Source organism: Bidens hawaiensis, unplaced genomic scaffold (assembly GCF_021521415.1).
Source record: "Bidens hawaiensis isolate Kalapana, Puna unplaced genomic scaffold, B.hawaiensis_p1.1 tig00065012_1, whole genome shotgun sequence".
Lineage (NCBI taxonomy): Eukaryota > Viridiplantae > Streptophyta > Magnoliopsida > Asterales > Asteraceae > Bidens > Bidens hawaiensis.
Genome location: NW_027501603.1, coordinates 26,790 through 43,510, shown reverse-complemented (window position 1 = coordinate 43,510; position 16,721 = coordinate 26,790). Strand labels below are relative to the sequence as shown.

The following is a 16,721-nucleotide window of genomic DNA, read 5'->3' as shown; positions in this document are numbered from 1 at the left end:
TACCAAACGCTACCTTAGTGAATTTTGAAGTATTAATTAAAGTGTTTATTATGGTTTATATTCAAAATAATAAACATCAAACATTCGATTCATAATATGTGGAATGAGAACAATCGACTTGGATTAAATCCTGATAACGTCAGCGGCTAAGGCTTAGCCTTTAATACCTAAAAACACATATGATTTTAAAACTAAAAGTTTTCGGGTTGACCCGAAACCTAGAATTCAGACCCAAGAACCAACCCGAATTACTTCGGTTCATGTTCGGGTTAGTATTTTCTTGGGTTCGAGTTTCTCGAGTAGGGTTAGTTTGGGTTCAGGTACAAGTTTATTCTTGGGTTGGGTTTCATGTTACGAGTAAAAGTGACAGCCCTACTTTCAACGATTATAAATAAGAATCACTACATTCACTTTATGCAACCTAAAATCTTCTAATATTATTTTAACTTAGAATAATCATTATTATTTGAACATGGTTTTAATGTTAGTATGTATTTTTCATTTTCCTGGCAATTACATTCATATGAATAAACAAATAATTTTGTTATATTTAAATTTTTGGTTTTTATGTTGCTTTATTATACAATTTTTAATTGTAAAATATAAAGTCAATTAAAAATTTGTCATACACAGAATATTAATGACAAAAAATTTATCATGATCAATCAATTTCAAATTGTAAAGATTCTAAAGATGATTATATCATCAAACTCCAGGTATATGATTTTTGGGATAATCGTGTTTTTTTGGATAAACATGAGCAGATCTTCTCAAATAACATCATATTAATTGATTAAAAACTATGATATTTTATGTGTATGAATATTTTTTTATTAGTATCATGAATATATATTATCATTTATTTAAAGTTGGTATGTACTTGGAGAACCTTTTTTGTCACACGGACAACTATATATAGTTATATTAAGAGTTATAAGCAGACATATATGTTACTTTATTAAGAGTTACAAGTAGACATGGATTAAAGATTTTGATTTTTGATAAACAATATATACCTGCTAATACAATCACAAATGTAGCTTATAAGGAAGTTTTTTTTACCTATTTGTAACATATTTGTGTAATCTTAGTTATGTAATTTATGTAATTTAATTTAATTATAATTGTATTAACAATATATGATCAATTTGTTGACTGTATATCACTTAATAATCAAAATTTAAAATTTTTAACAATTATCCATGTAAAACACGGACCTCAAACTAGTTAGAAATATTTTAAAGGTCACTAAAGTGTTATTAAGTTGGTTTGATTTTGTTGATTTCAACAAAATATTAAAGAAAAACTAAAATAATGAAATACCCTAAATTTAAAAGCTTTTGTTACTTGGAGATATAAAATAGCAAATGAAGACACTTTAAAACTACTAATATTTTAATCATATATGAGAACAACATATAAGTTAAATATGTGAAAAAAAAAGAAGAAGTGACGTTGATATAACATGCATGATAAAATGGGGAAATCTAAGACCACTTCTTGTTTTATTGAAATTCAAAAACTCTTTGAAACAGGTTATTATACTTTCATTATTAGAAATGTTGAAATCAAGAACTTAACACAACAGTCTCATTGAAGAGGTAGGTCCCAGCAGAGCCCAGTTGGACCCGCAAGACTCACCTCGAAGAGGGACGTCTGCGCAGTTGAACCCGCAAGACGTACCTTAAAGAGGGACGTCTGCGCAAAGACCAACTGGATCCGCAGGACCCACCATGCTCAGAGAGATGACGTCCTTACGCGCAGTGCGCAAGCTGTTCCCGCAGGAAAAGCCTCCCAATGGTGACGTACTCCGCCTGTTCCCGCAGCTGCGGATACTAGCCATCAGGGAAGGCTACCCGCACTAACAGCAAGGCTACACGCACAAGGCACTAACTCTCAAATAATTCAGTGATGTCACCTGAAGAAGGAATGAGCAAGCCGGGAATACTCCCGCCCAAAGCCGGGAATACTCCCGCCCAAATGAGCCAGTCCGTAAGCTACTGGAGGATCTTTTGTACTGTACCTGCCAAGGTATGGACAAAAGATCTGACCAAAGCAGCGACAGCTCACTGACAAACAGTACGACGAGGAGCACGCTCTAGTACTTAATGTCACTATCAGCCGCTGCCTACTCACCAACCCCTGTCGTGGCACGTACCTAGCCTGCAGTTGGTGGAAAAGGAATAGTATACAGCCGGCCTGGTCACTATCAGCCGCTGCCTACCCACCAACCACCAGCATGGCACGTGCATACCCCACAGTTGGTAGAACAGGAATATTATACAGCTGGCTGTACCTGCTTGGAAACCTATCTTCGGCTATAAATACTCCAACACCTTGGAACGGTATCATTATCTTATATCTTCATATATTATATGATATCTGCTCTAGTCATTTCTCTTAATATACACTTATATTCAAGAGCAATCTAGTCTGATTCTCACGCCGGAGGGTGGTCACAAGGAGGTACCCCCCATTCTCAGTGACGAGCTCACGGTGTCTGTTTTTCAGGTCATCAGAAGAACAACCATCTTTGCCGGACCTAACCCCTCGTGGGAAACATCTACTTAACCCCCAGATTATCCGTAGTCTGCCGGGGTATCTTAGTGTTTCTTCATTGGCGCCATCCGTGCATAAAAGCTAGAACTTATTCTTTTTCAGTTTTTTCAAAACTTCTGGAAAGATGGTTAACGTTACTCCGGTCCTAAGACCAGCGAGTGACCAAGAAACCCCGGTAATCACAACCCCAGCTACTGGGAGGAACACCGGCGAATACACACATTTTACGAACACTACCCCGGTTACTCAAGTAGGGGCAAGTGCAGTAAATTTTACAAACACTACCCCGGTTACCCAAGCCGGGGCAAGTGCAGTAAACAATCATCCCCTGGGATTCATTAATACCCAGGCGGAAAGACAACAGACGAGGCTCCCCCGCTAAACACTTGATCAAGTTAAAGCGTGGGCGGAAGCACGACAAAGGGAATTCCAAGCTGAGTTGGATGAACGCTTACGTTCACTCCAACAGGCTGACGAATTCGGAAGCACTCGACAACAGCTCAACATGAGCAATGAGTGCGAGTACTGGGATGATGATCAGGAGGAATCCGACAGCGACGCAAACCCTCGCCATAGGGCGAAAGGGAAGCGTAAGGAAACGGACTTCCAACCGAGAAGGAATTTTGGAGAAACTTTCAAACCAAAAAACGCGGGTGGAAACCCACGTGACTTCTCCAAAGCCTTTAGACCAACTGTTGCAAATGCGGGAACGTCCAAGTTTGCAAGGGACATTGCGGAAGCAATCGCCCCGAAGAGTGCCAAGCAGATGCCCAACATCGGCACTTATGATGGTATATCCGACCCAGACGATCATTTGAACAGATTCATAGCGGGGGCAACCGTCAGCAACTGGACGGGACCCACGTGGTGTTATATGTTCCAGATGACGCTGGTTGGAGCGGCTAGAGCGTGGTTTGACCGTCTACCGGTCCACCACATCTACGATTGGGCAGACTTCCAACAGAAGTTCAGCCAACACTTCAGCCAACAAAGAAAGTATACCGAAGAGCAATGGACAATCCTCAACTGCATCCGAGAGGAAGATGAGTCTTTACTAGACTTCATCACGCGCTTCATTTCAAAGAAGCTAAGTCTGGGCACTATTAGCGAAGATCTTGTTCGCGCTGCTTTCATCCAGGGCGCGAAAGACCCAGAGCTCATCCGCACCTTAACGGGTAAAGATGGCATGCCATCCACATGGGATGCCATCATGACAGCAGCTAAACGCTTCGCAGAAACGGAAAAGCAACTGGGTAGAGATCTCCCTCAGAACACAAACCTCTACACTCAGAAACAAGAGAAAACAATGTCCTTACCGCCCGACTAAACAACAAGAGGAAGCTAGGTATTTGGCAGTCAAGGGTAAACTTTGACACCTCATCCGGCTCGCACCCTCGGTTAGGCGGAAAGGATAACATGCAGTCGTCGAACCGGAACTCCAGATGGACGCCACTCACCAAAAGCGTCACCGAGATATTCGCCACAGAGAGGCTCCCATGGCCAGAGGCTCCAATTATCCGACAGCGTCCAAACGCTGATCAAAGCAAATCCTGTGACTTCCACAGGACAAGAGGCCACACCACCGAGAAATGCTTAGACTTGAAGGACGTCGTCGAAGCATTTGTCAGAGATGGGAAACTCACGCACCTCGTGGCGTAATGAACGCTGAGCAGGCTAATGCGTGTAGAACCCCAGTTGGGGAAAACACGAATGAAACTGCAGCTTCAATGTTGGAGACTACATACTGCGTAAACAACGAGATTCCGAACCAGGTGAATATCGGCTCGAAAGGCTCGATGACACCCCCATCTCAAGAACATGGAAGAGAGTTCAATTACACAGGTTGCATGTAGATCAATTCCAAACTTGTAAAGAAAAGGCCCAGAGCCACTTCTAATGGAAATGATTCTCCTTATCACATTGACGCTGATGGTCTTACATTTATACTTATGAACTTGCCACACTGATATGCCGGTATTCACCGCATATATAAGTGTAGAAAGGAAGTCGTTGCGTGTGGACGGCGGCAAAACCCGCATAAACACAAAAAACGGCAAAAATTTCTAAGAGATAAGGATAACCTTCACGCAGGTCAGTTATAGGTAAAGTTTAGTCATCCCACTAAATGAAAGTGACGGTCCTACCCGCACAATCATGATAGAGGAAACTGAACATTAACCTATTGACAACCGCGCGTCGACAGGTTTAACTTATTCAAAACACTGATATGCCGGTATTCACCGCATAAAAAAGTGGGGAAGTCGTTGCGTGTGGACGGCGGCAAAACTCGCATAAACACAAAAAACGGCAAACCTTCACGCAGGTCAGTCATAGGTGAAGATTGGTCATCCCACTAAATGAAAGTGACGGTCCTACCAGCACAATCATGATAGAGGAAACTGAACACTAACCTATTGACAACCGCGCGTCGAACGGTTAACTTATTCAAAACACTTGGAAAATTGCTAAGTTAAACAAAAGTATGCACGAGCGAATCATATATTGTTTATGCGGCAAAACAAGTGCCAAATTAAGATGTAATATGCATGAGCAAGTCATATAACGTTTATAAAGCAAGTCATCCAGTAAAAGTGGCGGTCATACCCGCACAAAGATTTATATTCCATAAAAATTCAAGTATTATAAGAATAACTGGGCACATACCTGCATACAAGAATATAAATCTATACAAAAACATAAATCTATTCTAACAGTGGGAAGGAATCTAAAAGATCAAGCTTCAGGACCACTCCCTCCAAACCCACTTGTACCCGCACCATCAGTTGGCTGTGGCGGTTCAAGGAAAGTCTTGAGTATGGTTAGCCCATCATCAGCAGCAGCAATTTCGTTCACCTTCTCCACCACCGGATGCGGGAAGGCAGCATACTGGTTCACTGCTTGGTCATAGGCAGCTTCAGTGTCCACGTCATATAGAGGGAAGTTGGAAGGCGGAATGCCCTTCTCAACAAACCCTAGACCAAGCAGGAAGCCAGCCTTTTCCCCATCCTCATGAGAAGCGTTGAGGGCTGCGCTCATGGCATCGTCATAAGATGTGTCCATGAAGACTCGATGCACAACCTACAACAAGAAAAAATATATCAAACTTTTCTAAGTATAAAGGAAAGCGTAAAAACATTATGAAGCTAAGCTTACCTGCGACAACGCTTCTCGTAGAAGCCATTCCTTGGTGACCAGAGCCTCCTGGAGGGCAGCTTGAGCTTCATCACGGGCGCGTTCGGCTTCGTTTTTAGTAAGGTTGGCAAGCAACACATCTTTAGCTGCAGCCTCTTCAACGCCCTACAGCTTACGCTCAGTGTGGTCAAGCATGCCCCTCTGGTCCAAGATCTCTTGGAGCTTCTTGGCATCTTCCATGGCCAAGGCATCATGAGCCTGCTGGAGCCTCTCTTGTTTGGCTTTAAGCTCCTCATTCTCGACGCGCAGAGGCTCAGCAACAGCTTCAGCCTTGGTGGCCCTATCGGTCGCGTTCCGCGCAGTTTCCTTAGCCAACCGAAACTGTTCGTTAACAACTTGGGTAGCCTTGGAACGGGCCTCGAGACGGGCCTGAACTTCAACCTCGAGGGCCTTGAAGGCCTTCTCCTTTTCCGCAGCGACGGCGGCAAGCCTCTTATTCTCCTCCCGGATAGCCCGTGCCTAAGCCACTTCCAAGCTACGCGCCGTCTTTAACTTGTCATTTTCACGACAAAGTAGCTCGACGAGCGGCTGTATCCGGGCAAGGAGGATTCGGAGCTCATTGGTTAGCCTACCCTCCTGGTAGCTAGCCATTGCCTCCCCCAACGCACCGCTTGGGGCGGCGTGGCGCGCCCATTCTACGCAATCCGCAGCACTCCGGAGGGTCGTTCCCCGGCGGATACTCCACCGAGGAGCGTACACCTCGTTGGAATCGCGAACTGCAATAAAACAAAAAACAGTTAGAGAAAAAGAAATGATAAAAGGGATATAGGCCAAAATAACCCTACGCACCTGTAGGGTCGACAACAGGCCGATAGCCACCAAACCCATCACCTGAACCTAAGGGATATCCATCCAAAAGGTCAGGGAGACGGAAAGGAGGCAAGGATTGGCTAGACACCCCAACTCCGAACATACCTGAAGGACCGGCCGTAGTCGCCGGCGCCGGAGGAGGCATGGTGGAGGCCGCCGCGGTGGAAACCAACGGAGGTGAACTCACCGGAGGTGAACTCACAACCGTGGCCGTCGCTGCGGAAGAACCCGCAGAAGAAACCACCGCCGGCTCAGTGAAGGATTCTGTGAATATAGCACTGACAGCCGGCGGAGATGACGTTACAGTTGGAACAGTTGCCTCAACAGGATGAGCAACTGAACCAATACTGCAAACAGGCGCAGCCGCCTGAGTCATCGCCTCGGGTAGGTTGACCAAACCTACCGTCATGGGTCCAGAACTGCTCCTCCCCGCATCACTTTGGAATGCTGTTGCATCCACGCCTGCATAAAGACAAGATATTTAAATACAATGGCGGAAAGATATGCAGTTAAAGTAAATGAAGTTTAGACTTACGAGTCTTCTTGAGCTAGAAGGATCGGACAGGCGGGGACGAACCCGATGGAGCCGGCCTCTTCACGCCGGTCACCGTCGTTGTACTGGGCTGCCCGGAGGTGTCAGCTGTCTCAACCTCCGGAACAGTGGTCTCACCACCACCAGGGTTCCCCGCCGCCTCTTCACTTTCGGTCTCCAACTCAGACCGGTTCCCCTGATCGGCAGTGGAGGCAACCTTCGCCTTGCCCTTCCCGCCAGCAGCCTTCTTCTTCCTCGCGAAGAAAGGACCATCTGCGGATTCCTCAATAGAAGATGACAAAATTAGAGGAATTCCAGCAGAGGTTTGAGCATTGAGAGGGCGAGGGTTAAATAATCTTTTACCTGGCCGCGTGGCGCTCAGTATCTCGTGGCCTGGCGGGTAGGCCTCCACAAACCGATCCGCTGTTTGCTCAAGGATGGGCAACTCGTTCTCGTCAAGAGCACGAGTACCCAACCGAGCGGGACCACCGCTCTCCCGCGGCTGCAGAAGAGACTGCAAGTTGTTTCCCTCTGAAAATAAAAAGAGAAATGGTTAGAACAAAAACCCTAAATTAGCAAATAATATGAAGCATACCGTAAGGGATAGAGTTCAAACCGTATTCGAGGACGATGGGAATCTGTGGCGCCTCCGCCCCAGCATCCTTCCACACCCGGCTCATACCGAGCATCACCATCCCGGACTCCGCAAAGCGGTAAACCGGAGTCTGGATCCGGGAAATCTTGGAGAACCATTCCGCCTCCTGGTAGTTGGAGGCGTGAAAGCTGGGGAGTGCTCTCCCGTTCTTGAATGTCATCGCAATAGGGATGACACGGGCAGAGATGTAAAAGAACTCCCGCTTCCAAGACCGAAGACTGCGCTTGGTAGCACAGATCTTCAAACCCTTGATCCGGGTGACCAAGGTGTACCAGCCTTGGATGCACCTCCAGGAGTAGAAGGTCATCAGGCGGTCGACATGGGGCTCCACACCCAGAATGAGACACACCCATTCAAAATGGCGGATCTTGGCGATCGCCATTGGGTGTACCTCCGTCAGGTGCACACCGTGTCTCTCCAAAACACGGTATGCAAACTTCGTCAATGGGAACCTGAGATTCCCATAGATGAAGAATGCAGCATATCCCCTATCTTATCCTTGGGGGGCATCGTACACCGTCTGGTGAGGCTCAGGAAACTCAGGCTCGAACTGCTCGAGCATGAACTTCCTGACGATGTACTGATAAAGCTCGATGGGAAGAGCACACTGGCATTCGCCAGCAGTGCTCTTATCGTCCTTATCAGACGTGAACGTCGGGTTCTCGGAATACACGTCCGACTCTTCAGCAGTAACTTCAAGATCATGAGTAGAAGACATGTTTTGAAGGATGGAAAGAAGAACGATTTCAGGAGAATGCTCGACAAAAGTTAGAGTATTCGCCGGAAATCGCTTAGAAGAAGAAGTGAAACTGTGAGTTGAGATGCATCCTCTCCTCCCTTTATATACTCATCGCAATGAATGCGATGAATTTAATGCGGAAGAGAGAGGAAAATGCAGGTGCAATGAAACTATGACACGTGGAAAAAGCAAGCTGGCAACAGCTATTGACAGGACGCGCGCCGTAAACTTCGCACCCACGCGCCCGAAAACTCGCGCCCACGCGCCTGAAAAAGCGTCTGGAATGACCATATACTGTCATGTCGGACGACACTAACATCCTGCACGTCCTGAAAGTGTCAGAAGAAACCATCGGACGACACTAACGTCCCTTCAACAGTTTGGACTGTTCTTATCCTTTCACCAACTCTTCGAATTTCAAAAAGATTCAAAAGTAAGCGGGACTATACCCCCTTACCTTGGTAACCAAGTAACCGTAAGACAGGTGCGGGTATAGTGTCAAGGCAAAACCCTTCACATACTTAGCACCCGCAGGGAATTGAAGCCAAGAATACCTTGGCAACCAAGTAACCGTAAGACAGGTGCGGGTACAGTGTCAAGGCAAAACCCTTCACATACTTAGCACCCGCAGGGAATTGAAGCCAAGAATACCTTGGAATTAAAGTAACTATAAGACGAGTGCGGGTACAGTGTCAAGGCGAAACCCTTCACATACTTAGCACTCGCAGGGAATTGAAACCAAGAAGGATCTTCTGGGCCGTGCTTGCGGAAAGGGAAATAACATCCCCGCATAGCGGGAACGTTGAGAACTAGATTGTTGGAAGCTCCAAGATGGAATTGGTTGTTTAATATAATTGATCACTATGTTTAAAACTACCAAAACCCCGTTGAGAATCTACACAAGTGAAACTCAACGCTCCCAACTTGCGAGAAGGTTACACACCTGCCCGCATCATACCCAAAGATCAAGCAGAACAGTGGGAAATTCTGCACGTGACATTAGGAAACCTGCGGGAAGAATCCCCGCGGAGAACCTTAAAACTAAACCCTTTTCAAAACCCCTTGCTTAAGTCCAAAAGTTCACCTCACTTATTAACAATTCATGAGAAGAACATTGGACTGGGGGGACTTGAAGAGGTAGGTCCCAGCAGAGCCCAGTTGGACCCGCAAGACTCACCTGGAAGAGGGACGTCTGCGCAGTTGAACCCACAAGACTCACCTCGTAGAGGGACGTCTGCGCAGTTGAACCCGCAAGACGTACCTTAAAGAGGGACGTCTGCGCAAAGACCAACTGGATCCGCAGGACCCACCATGCTCAGAGAGATGACGTCCTTACGCGCAGTACGCAATCTGTTCCCGCAGGAAAAGCCTCTCAATGGTGACGTACTCCGCCTGTTCCCGCAGCTGCGGATACTAGCCATTAGGGAAGGCTACCCGCACTAACAGCAAGGCTACACGCACAAGGCACTAACTCTCAAATAATTCAGTGATGTCACCAGAAGAAGGAATGAGCAAGCCGGGAATACTCCCGCCCAAAGCCGGGAATACTCCCGCCCAAATGAGCCAGTCCGTACGCTACTGGAGGATCTTTTGTACTGTACCTGCCAAGGTATGGACAAAAGATCTGACCAAAGCAGCGACAGCTCACTGACAAACAGTACGACGAGGAGCACGCTCTAGTACTTAATGTCACTATCAGCCGCTGCCTACTCACCAACCCCTGTCGTGGCACGTACCTAGCCTGCATTTGGTGGAAAAGGAATAGTATACAGCCGGCCTGGTCACTATCAGCCGCTGCCTACCCACCAACCACCAGCATGGCACGTGCGTAGCCCACAGTTGGTAGAACAGGAATATTATACAGCTGGCTGTACCTGCTTGGAAACCTATCTTCGGCTATAAATACTCCAACACCTTGGAACGGTATCATTATCTTATATCTTCATATATTATCTGATATCTGCTCTAGTCATTTCTCTTAATATACACTTATATTCAAGAGCAATCTAGTCTGATTCTCACGCCGGAGGGTGGTCACAAGGAGGTACCCCCCCCCCTTCTCAGTGACGAGCTCACGGTGTCTGTTTTGCAGGTCATCAGAAGAACAACCATCTTTGCCGGACCTAACCCCTCGTGGGAAACATCTACTTAACCCCCAGATTATCCGTAGTCTGCCGGGGTCTCTTAGTGTTTCTTCAATATATGATCAATTTGTTGACTGTATATCACTTAATAATCAAAATTTAAAATTTTTAACAATTATCCATGTAATACACGGGCCTAGTTAGAAATATTTTAAAGGTCACTAAAGTGTTATTAAGTTGGTTTGATTTTGTTGATTTCAACAAAATATTAAAGAAAAACTAAAATAATGAAATACCCTAAATTTAAAAGCTTTTGTTACTTGGAGATATAAAATAGCAAATGAAGACACTTTAAAACTACTAATATTTTAATCATATATGAGAACAACATGTAAGTTAAATATGTGAAAAAAAAAAGAAGTGACGTTGATATAACATGCATGATAAAATGGGGAAATCTAATACCACTTCTTGTTTTATTGAAATTCAAAAACTCTTTGAAACAGGTTATTATACTTTCATTATTAGAAATGTTGAAATCAAGAACTTAACACAACAGTCTCATTAACCACGAATAACATATAACAAGACCAACATACAATAATAAAAATACATTAGTGAAACAAAATCCACTCATTTTTTCATCCATATCACACATCTTAAGCTCTTTCCATCAAGAAGCAAATCAAAAGCCTTATTAATATCTTCAAACTCAACCTCGTGTGTCACGAATTCATCGAGCCGTAGTTCCTGAAAAGATCAAGATTCATCAGTATTTCAATCAACAGTTTGACTTTAAAAGCCTAAGACAGATTCTGCTTACCTTATCCATGTAGCGTTTTATAAGGATTGGAATATCAGATTTTGGTTTTAAACCACCAAAAAGTGAGCCCATGAGAGACTTCCCACTGAGAAGTACCTCACTAGAACTGAAAGTCAACTTTGCGCCCGGCTGGTCAACTCCCAACACAACTGTTTTTCCCCATCCCTAAATATTGTTACATTCACAAATGAAGAAACTTTAATTATGGATTATAAAAAGTTGCAAATTATGCACGAGAAACGGGCTTTATAAAGCCCGGTTCCGCACCAGGCCCGTTATCTTGGACGGGTTTGAATATAGGGGCAGAATAGACCTTTCTAGTAGAAGCGTAAGCTTCATGTACGAGCGATGACATACCGACACACTCGAAGCAGTAGTCTGCACCGTCACCTGTCATATCCATTATTACCTGTTTTTGGCAGCAACTTTATGGTATAAAAATAAAACAATAATGGAAAATAACAGCACAATTCGGTCGGTATTGGTTAACTTCGTTACCTGGCTCACAGTTTTGTCTCCACAATTACGGGAGTTTATAAAATCAGTCACTCCAAACTTCTTTCCTGAAATAAAATAAAAACCAAATGTAAAATAAACATTTTAAAATTTTAAGTCATAAACAAACTATCCTCAAACTGCATAACAAACAATCCTATTATAGTACTATACTATCTTTAATTTATGTTCATAGCTAATATTAACATAAATGAAAAGCTTCCATACTGCGACAAAAATTCAAATTACAAGTTAATGTTACCTAATTCGAATTTGTCTTGGTTCACATCAACACCTATGATCCTCTTAGCTCCACAGAGCCTTGCTCCCTCAGCAACCTAAAAAAAGGAAACGTGCTTTTTAACGTTAAATATCACTAGATTTATCGGTATGTAACAAGAATGACACCGCAGAAGTATTGTAAAATGCACTTTTTATTTTGATGATAAAAAAACTATTAGCAAGTGACACAAATTCTAACATAAAATATATTTATATCCAACATTCACCCGGACCCAAAAAAGTGTCAAACAAACACGTCACGCCTATTTGCGGGTTGACACAAACACGACCCCTTTGACCTTGTTTATATTTTTTTTATTATTTTCACATATTAATAATTTAAATTTACATTTGTTGAACAAAAAATACAAATGGGTCAACCCACGAACCACCAGGTTGACAATAACCCCCCCTGTTTAGCTAAACGGGTCCGATACTAACCCAAACCCGTTTATACAAAACCCAAACTCGTAAAATTCAAGGTTTGTGTCGTGTCCTAAATTTAAATTAAATGTGATCATACCGCGAGCCCGATTGCACCCAATCCAAATATAGCAACCGTTGATCCAACTTCCACATTTGCGGTTTTCCAAGCAGCACCAACCCCTAAAATCGTTACATAGTCGAACTTTATACGTTAACATTTCCTTATTCGAAAGTAAACAATAAAAATATTTAAAAAAAAAGCAATATAACTTACCGGTTGAAACTCCACAACTTAAGAGACAAGCTCTATTTGGGGGTGTTTGTGGGTCAATTTTAGTCACATGGGCAATGTCAACCACTGTGTATTCACTAAAGCTTGATACAAACAAGAAATGGTACAATATTTCCCCATTAATGTCTGTGAACCTGCTTGTTTTGTCTCTATCCATGTATGGTGAAACACTGAAAGGTAGCTTGGAACATAGGTTGCTTTTATTGGATAAGCAATCTGTACACTCACCACAATCTGGTAAAAATATTGGGATTACTGTGTCACCTTCAACAACTTCATGTACACCTTCTCCAACACTTTCTACTACCCTTTTTGTAACAAAAGAAATGGTTATAATATTGTTTTTTGAAATTGGGAATCAAAGAAAAAAATTTATAATTTGGGAGCTAACAAATCTGTATGAAAATTGAAGATTTAAGTTCATGCTATCCAAACACGCTATATGGGTCGTATGATAGGGAAAAAGGTCATACGGCCAGTATGGTTTTTGTCAATGGCCTTTTGGGCCATATGATTGAGCCCTCATACGACCCATATGACCCTTTTCGTCCTATCATAGGGCCCCGTATAATGCCATCTGGGCTGAAGCTTTATGATGGGGTGAAAAAGTTGTACAAGCCGTATGACTTTTGTCAATTGTCACATCAATCTTTTGTCAGTCAAAACATGCATAGGATTTGGCGCTCATACAACTCGTATGACCTTTTAACCCTCTCTATTTCCCGTATGACTATCAAAAATAACCTGTTTAACCACTTTCAACTTACCATATGGCTCGTATGGCACACGGGTTGTATTGCTCTAACATACGGGTGGTACGACTAAACCCACCTAACATTAACATACGAAATAACTAGGAAACAAACTCACCTTTTAGCCCACCGTCTAAGGCTCAATCAAAACACAATAAAAACATGTTATAAATAAATCAACGGACTAATTTATGGACTATTTATTCCCTACTGAAAATTACACCCCCCCCTACCCGCAACCCGTTTGACCCGTGAATAACCCGATTAACCCAACAACATCATGCAGTTCTTTGTCACTCAAAACATCATATGGGTAGTGTGATTTGCGTCTCATACAACCCATATGATCCTCACCTTATCATACGCTCCGTATGACTACCTACATAACCCAACTAACCACGTTTCGCCATTCCATACACGCCGTATGACAACATCACCGGTGTCTAGATAAGTAGTTTTGTATAGTGACAGCCTAAGACTTTTAGGCTTTTGGCCACACCAACAACCATTTTGTCAACTATCATTGTCTACCAAGATCATCAATATGCTTTTTATTCATATGTTGACTTTAACCAGTAACATTAATTGCAATAATTGCAATAATTGCAATCTGGGAAACTATCACCCCATATACACATGGGTTTAGATCAGATACAAATTAAATTAACATGCTAACTGTGAAAATCAAGTAGTGTAATTATATAGTATAGTGTAATTACAACATATTGTAATTAATTTGATTCTTCCCGTTAGTACATTAATTTAATTTGTACATTAACTTTCACCGATACACATAACTCAAACACACAAAATAAAACAAATCAACAAATCAAACATGCAAATTTAATCAACCGAATGAAATCTTACTTACCCCATTGCTTCATGACCAAGTATTCTTGGAAAAATCGCGGGCGGATGCTTCACAAACAAAACACCATTAACCAATTACCAACAATTCAACACAACAAAACACTCATTTGACGCAGATTACAAAAGTCAACGGCTCTGTACCTCCAATTTCCAGAAAGTAACATCACTATGACAAAGAGAAGTACAAATGATCTTAATTCGGACTTCGCGAGGTTGCGGTGGGGCGACAATCACTTCCTCAATCACAAGTGGTGCCCCTGGCTTCCTAACAATAGCAGCTGCCAACAACATAACATAAATGTTTTTTTAAGATAATAATAATATCTAAAGTTTTAAAATGTTTGTATTGGGATTACTATTTACTACCTCTGCACCGGATTGGTTCGCCGGCGGTGGTGGTTTGTCCGGCCATGGTCCGATGAGTTTATAAGTTTTTGGTGTGTTTCTGAGACGTATGTTGTACTTGTTGGATTCCGTTTTGAGGTTTTATTGGTCAGGGCCCGGCGGGAATAGGTGGTGAAAGATAAGTTACGGGTATTTAATTCATTGAACACGTGGCAACATGTTTTAAGGTGGTTCTGTTACTTTACATTTTCAAAAGTTATAAATAAGCGGTATGTTATGTTATTATTAATTAACTAGCTAACTTATAAAAATAAAATTATTTGCTTGTTATAAGAAAATGTAAAATTTTATTGTTTTTGAATGAAAAACAAAAAAAAAATTATTATATACAAATGAGCTACCAAGAAGTTAAACGTAGTAGCATACCGGTTACAACAACCAACACAAACAAAATCTCCACAGCCAAAGGTTATCCAGTCAGCATGCTCGCTTTCACCTCACCTAGTTACACCACAAAACTATACCAATCCTTCCAAGAAACATCAGCTAGCCGTGCCTGACTTTTCACCCAAAGAAAGCTCATCACTTTGTTTTCATCCACCGAACTAGCTAGATGCACCGGGTCTCTCAAAGTACCAAAGTGTTCCTTTTTTTCACAAACTCTGAGCCGTAACTGGATACAACGCGTGGAATATACATTCCGGGAACCAAGAAAACTTTAATTGTATGTAACATATTTGTATATGTTCATGTTAAAATTGCTATAATTGTATATAACATATTTGAATATGTTTATGTTAAAATTGTTAACCAATTAGTGATCAAAAAGTATGTATAACTAAATGCTTTATATTACACGATTATTATTAATTTTTCGAATTGCTTAACCTTTATAGTTGATACTAATGATCTAGACAAATAAGCAAACTATGATTTATGCTTCATCTGTTTATTTAAACTCAGACTTAAAACTCAATTCATTAATTACAACTCTTTCTAACATATTTGTTAGAAACTAATAAGGTTATGCTTATTTTATGAATATTAATAACTAATAAGAGCATTCTCAACACATTCTTTAAAGTTGTCAAACCCATATAATTTAAGATAAATTTTAAGAAAACCATCAAAATCATCTCTCTAATCTATTCTCTATTATATGGATGAGTTATATTGCAACTAAAGTAAATCCCTAAATATAGGGACTCATTTTTTATCCATACCATATAATATATCACATATCTCTCAATCACCATTTACCATATAATAAGACAAAAGAGAAAAAAATAATAAAGAATTAATTTATGGATATGAATAGAGAATAGAATGTGAAAAAATTTTGAAAAATGATAGATAAATTTATGGAATGTTGTTTTTTAACTAAATTATAGGGAAAATATATGGAATGGAACGTGAATGCTCTAAGAAGTTTCGCCGTTAAAAAAATATTATATATATATTTAGTAGTAGTTGTGTGAAACAATCATGTCTAAAAAGATATGACTATTCAATTATTAATTTATTATTGTATTGTTATGAGTTTCGACCCCATATGTGGGTAGGTGGGTTACAATTTTTAAAATTTTAATACGAATTGTCTAATTCACATGTCTTCTGAAGATATCTCCTGTCGAGTATAAAATAAAATCATGAATCATTGAGGCTAAATGGCTAAAACCCACTCTAGGGATTCATGGTGGTATTGGTTGGACCGGTCTTAAAACCGAACCACGTTGTATTTAAGATATATAAAAAACAAAAAGTATAACAAATACAATAGGCAAGGGATCCTCCCATACCACCTTGGATCTTCATATATCATTTTTTTGTCCTATACGGCTCGTATAGGGCTATACGGTTGTATA

General features: G+C 41.7%; 1 protein-coding gene across 1 annotated transcript; it reads right to left on the bottom strand.

Moving 5' to 3' along the window:
• Positions 1-11,068: 11,068 nt before the first annotated feature.
• LOC143604397 (alcohol dehydrogenase-like 7) lies at positions 11,069-15,082 on the bottom strand. Its single transcript, XM_077080892.1, has 10 exons — positions 14,878-15,082; positions 14,653-14,789; positions 14,513-14,559; positions 12,872-13,197; positions 12,695-12,777; positions 12,152-12,227; positions 11,893-11,957; positions 11,708-11,803; positions 11,395-11,559; positions 11,069-11,321 (listed from the first exon to the last, which is right to left on the bottom strand). Exons 1-10 carry the CDS (start codon positions 14,921-14,923, stop codon positions 11,205-11,207), a joined length of 1,158 nt encoding a protein of 385 aa, XP_076937007.1. The 5' UTR covers positions 14,924-15,082; the 3' UTR covers positions 11,069-11,204.
• Positions 15,083-16,721: the final 1,639 nt, after the last annotated feature.